Below are 2,601 nucleotides of genomic sequence, written 5' to 3'. Positions count from 1 at the left end.
CGCTCTTCCATCACTTCACCACTGCCATAGACACTGAGAACATCCGCTTTGTGTTTCATGCTGTGAAGGACACAATCCTTCAAGAGAATCTGAAGGATATTATGTTGCAGTGAAGGAAAGAAGCCCATGTTCTGTTAAAATTTGCCAGAGGGTTAGATCAAAGTTTTTATCCTTTCTGTATGGCCCTTGCATGTGGTGTAGGACCCATGCTAACTACTTGGCTCAGGAATGCTGTAAACTAGCCAGTCCAAACAGAGGAGCTATAGGCTGAAGGAGTCAAATGCTGATGTTAGCTACTGAATCATTTGGACTAGAAACACTACTGAAACATGGCCATTGTAGGTTCTGTACCTAGTTTGGAATGCTGAATAACACAACCACCTTCTGCCTTCTTAGAAAGAAGAAATCGCTGACAAACCATGTATGGAAGACACTTTTTAAATGAATATGCTCATTTTTCAGAGACGCTAGTCATAGAAACTGCCTTTTTTATAGTTTGGAGGTGCTGAATTGATCAAACTAATCTAAATGTAATGAGATTGGTAGCTGTATTGGAGAACGTTAATGGAAGTTCCGTTCTTAACCCTTGGGAATATAACCAGATCTTGTGTGCGTGTTCAGCTTTGCCAAGATTCAGGCATCCACTTATCAAGGTGGATGCACAGCTCTCGTCTGAAGGTTGTGCATGAGTCTCCTGAGGCAAAAGTCTAAAACTGTGTAAGGAAACCCGTGTTGGAGTAACTTGGTTGGGAAGCTAAGACCTCACTGATACAGAGAAGGGTTTATTTTGCACTATGTGTGAAGGGTATTACATCATGGGGAAAACTGATTTCCTTGGTGAAGCAGCCTGTGCTAGCGCACCTGACCATGTATTTGCACAGTGGCTGCTTGAGCAAGATGCGCCTCATGGAAATCCAGCACTGTTCTCACACCTGCAATTGGCAGTAGTTGTGAAGGTTCAGTATCTCGCGTGACAGGGCTTTATCTATATTCAGAAGTTTGAAAGCTGATTAACCTCTTAAGCAAAGGTTTTGGTAGTACAGCAGCTGCTTGATTACTTCCTAACAGCTGACCTTGTAGGGAGACTGAACACTCTACAGATCCCAGTTTTATAGCTGCACTGATGTATTTGCACAGCAAGACCTTGCTGTAAAACTAGCCTTTAATCTGTGTCTTAATGGGATCGTTAGCCTATAATAATGCACATATAATTCTGAGTACAGTCAAGTTTGGAGTTGCCCATTTTGGGCAGTGGTTCGTGTGTAAAATTGCAAGAGGCTATGAATAATGTTGATATGAACTGTTAATTTCCTAGCGCTCTCAAATCTGTGTAACTAACTATCAGGTGCCTTTTTTTGTGTACAGACGTATCAGATCTTTTCTACTACAGTGGGGTACATGGACAAACTGAAGATCTGCCTTTTATATCAACATTGTAGTGCTATCCTTTAGGTGATTTTCAAACATGGCTTACAGTGCATTTTTTTTAATAGTTTTTTTCCAAGAATAAAACCTGAAGGGCTGTTTGTACCCGTAAAAAAAAAAAGTCAGCAGATTCCTTGGAGTTCGTATTCCCTTTGAGCCTATAATGGCATGTCAAAACAAGCAACGTTTTACTTCAGCTGGTAATCCCATGGGAAATGTGGTCAAAAAAGTCCTGTTCCGTTGTCCTTTCATGTTAATTTGGATAAAATCTGGAATCTTTCTTCCCCTCTGAAGTTTGCAGATGTTCCTATCAGTATTTTTGTATAGTTTCCTAATGCAGCAGTCTCTTGGCTTTCCTTGTGCAGGCTTCAGGGTGCAAAAGATGTGGCTCTTCCAGCGCTATGTAATGCGCACAGTATCGGGGTAAGAAGCAAATGATAAGTTGCAGATGGGAAAATCTAGCTTAAATTTGAGCAACCTTAAACAGGAATTAGCTTCTTTGTAACAAGTCTTATTTTTTGCCAGGACCAACTCTGTCTTCTAAATATTTATTCATTTTTAACCGTGAAGGGGAAAAATGTTATGTGACTCTAATAATCAGGTGGGGGGAAACTCTTAAGATTATTACATTTGAAAAGGTGAATGTTTCAACACAGCGATGCAAACAAGTTTACTCATAAGGTTCATTTCTCTAAGCTGGACTGTTTATTTGGCTGCAGACTGAGACTGTTTTCAAAGCTTTCAGATATTCTTGGAGTTCTTGGTAGTGGTTTCCACTTCACACAAGACACTGGCATAGAGGAGGCAGTTGTGGGCTGACCTGATGTGTAGGTTGACTTGACTTTATTTCCTCGTTTGCTGTGAGCTTTATTCTTTCACTAAATTTTCTAGATGAGTTAATATTATGCTTGTTTTCTCAAATGAGTTAAACGTACCCTTTCAACTGTATATTTTCTCAAGAATTACCTCAGTTTTATGTCTGAATCTACTGTAGTTTTACCTGGGAGGCATAGTGTGGAATTTCCTGTTCTGTTTTTCTCTTTATGATCATCCATGGGTTGGTATCCTTAGTTAGTTATGGATTTAAAACTCTGAACAGAGCTAGTAATGCAACATATATTTTAAGTAACTTAATCTGCACCTGGAAAAGAAACAGCATGAGATATCTCATATTGA

General features: G+C 39.7%; 1 protein-coding gene across 1 annotated transcript in view; it reads left to right on the top strand.

Moving 5' to 3' along the window:
• Positions 1-113, top strand: part of GNA12 (guanine nucleotide binding protein (G protein) alpha 12) — a gene marked incomplete at its 5' end in the record, with an annotated part of 24,327 nt that extends 24,214 nt beyond the window's left edge. Inside the window, 1 exon segment of the mRNA XM_010291092.1 lies at positions 1-113. This exon segment is cut by the window's left edge and continues 19 nt beyond it. Within this exon segment, the coding sequence (XP_010289394.1) occupies positions 1-113 (113 nt within the window).
• Positions 114-2,601: the final 2,488 nt, after the last annotated feature.

The sequence above is a fragment of the Phaethon lepturus genome, unplaced genomic scaffold, assembly GCF_000687285.1.
Source record: "Phaethon lepturus isolate BGI_N335 unplaced genomic scaffold, ASM68728v1 scaffold46817, whole genome shotgun sequence".
Taxonomy (NCBI): Eukaryota; Metazoa; Chordata; class Aves; order Phaethontiformes; family Phaethontidae; genus Phaethon; species Phaethon lepturus.
Note: the sequence above shows the minus strand (reverse complement) of the source record. Positions and strands in the feature narration are given on the sequence as shown.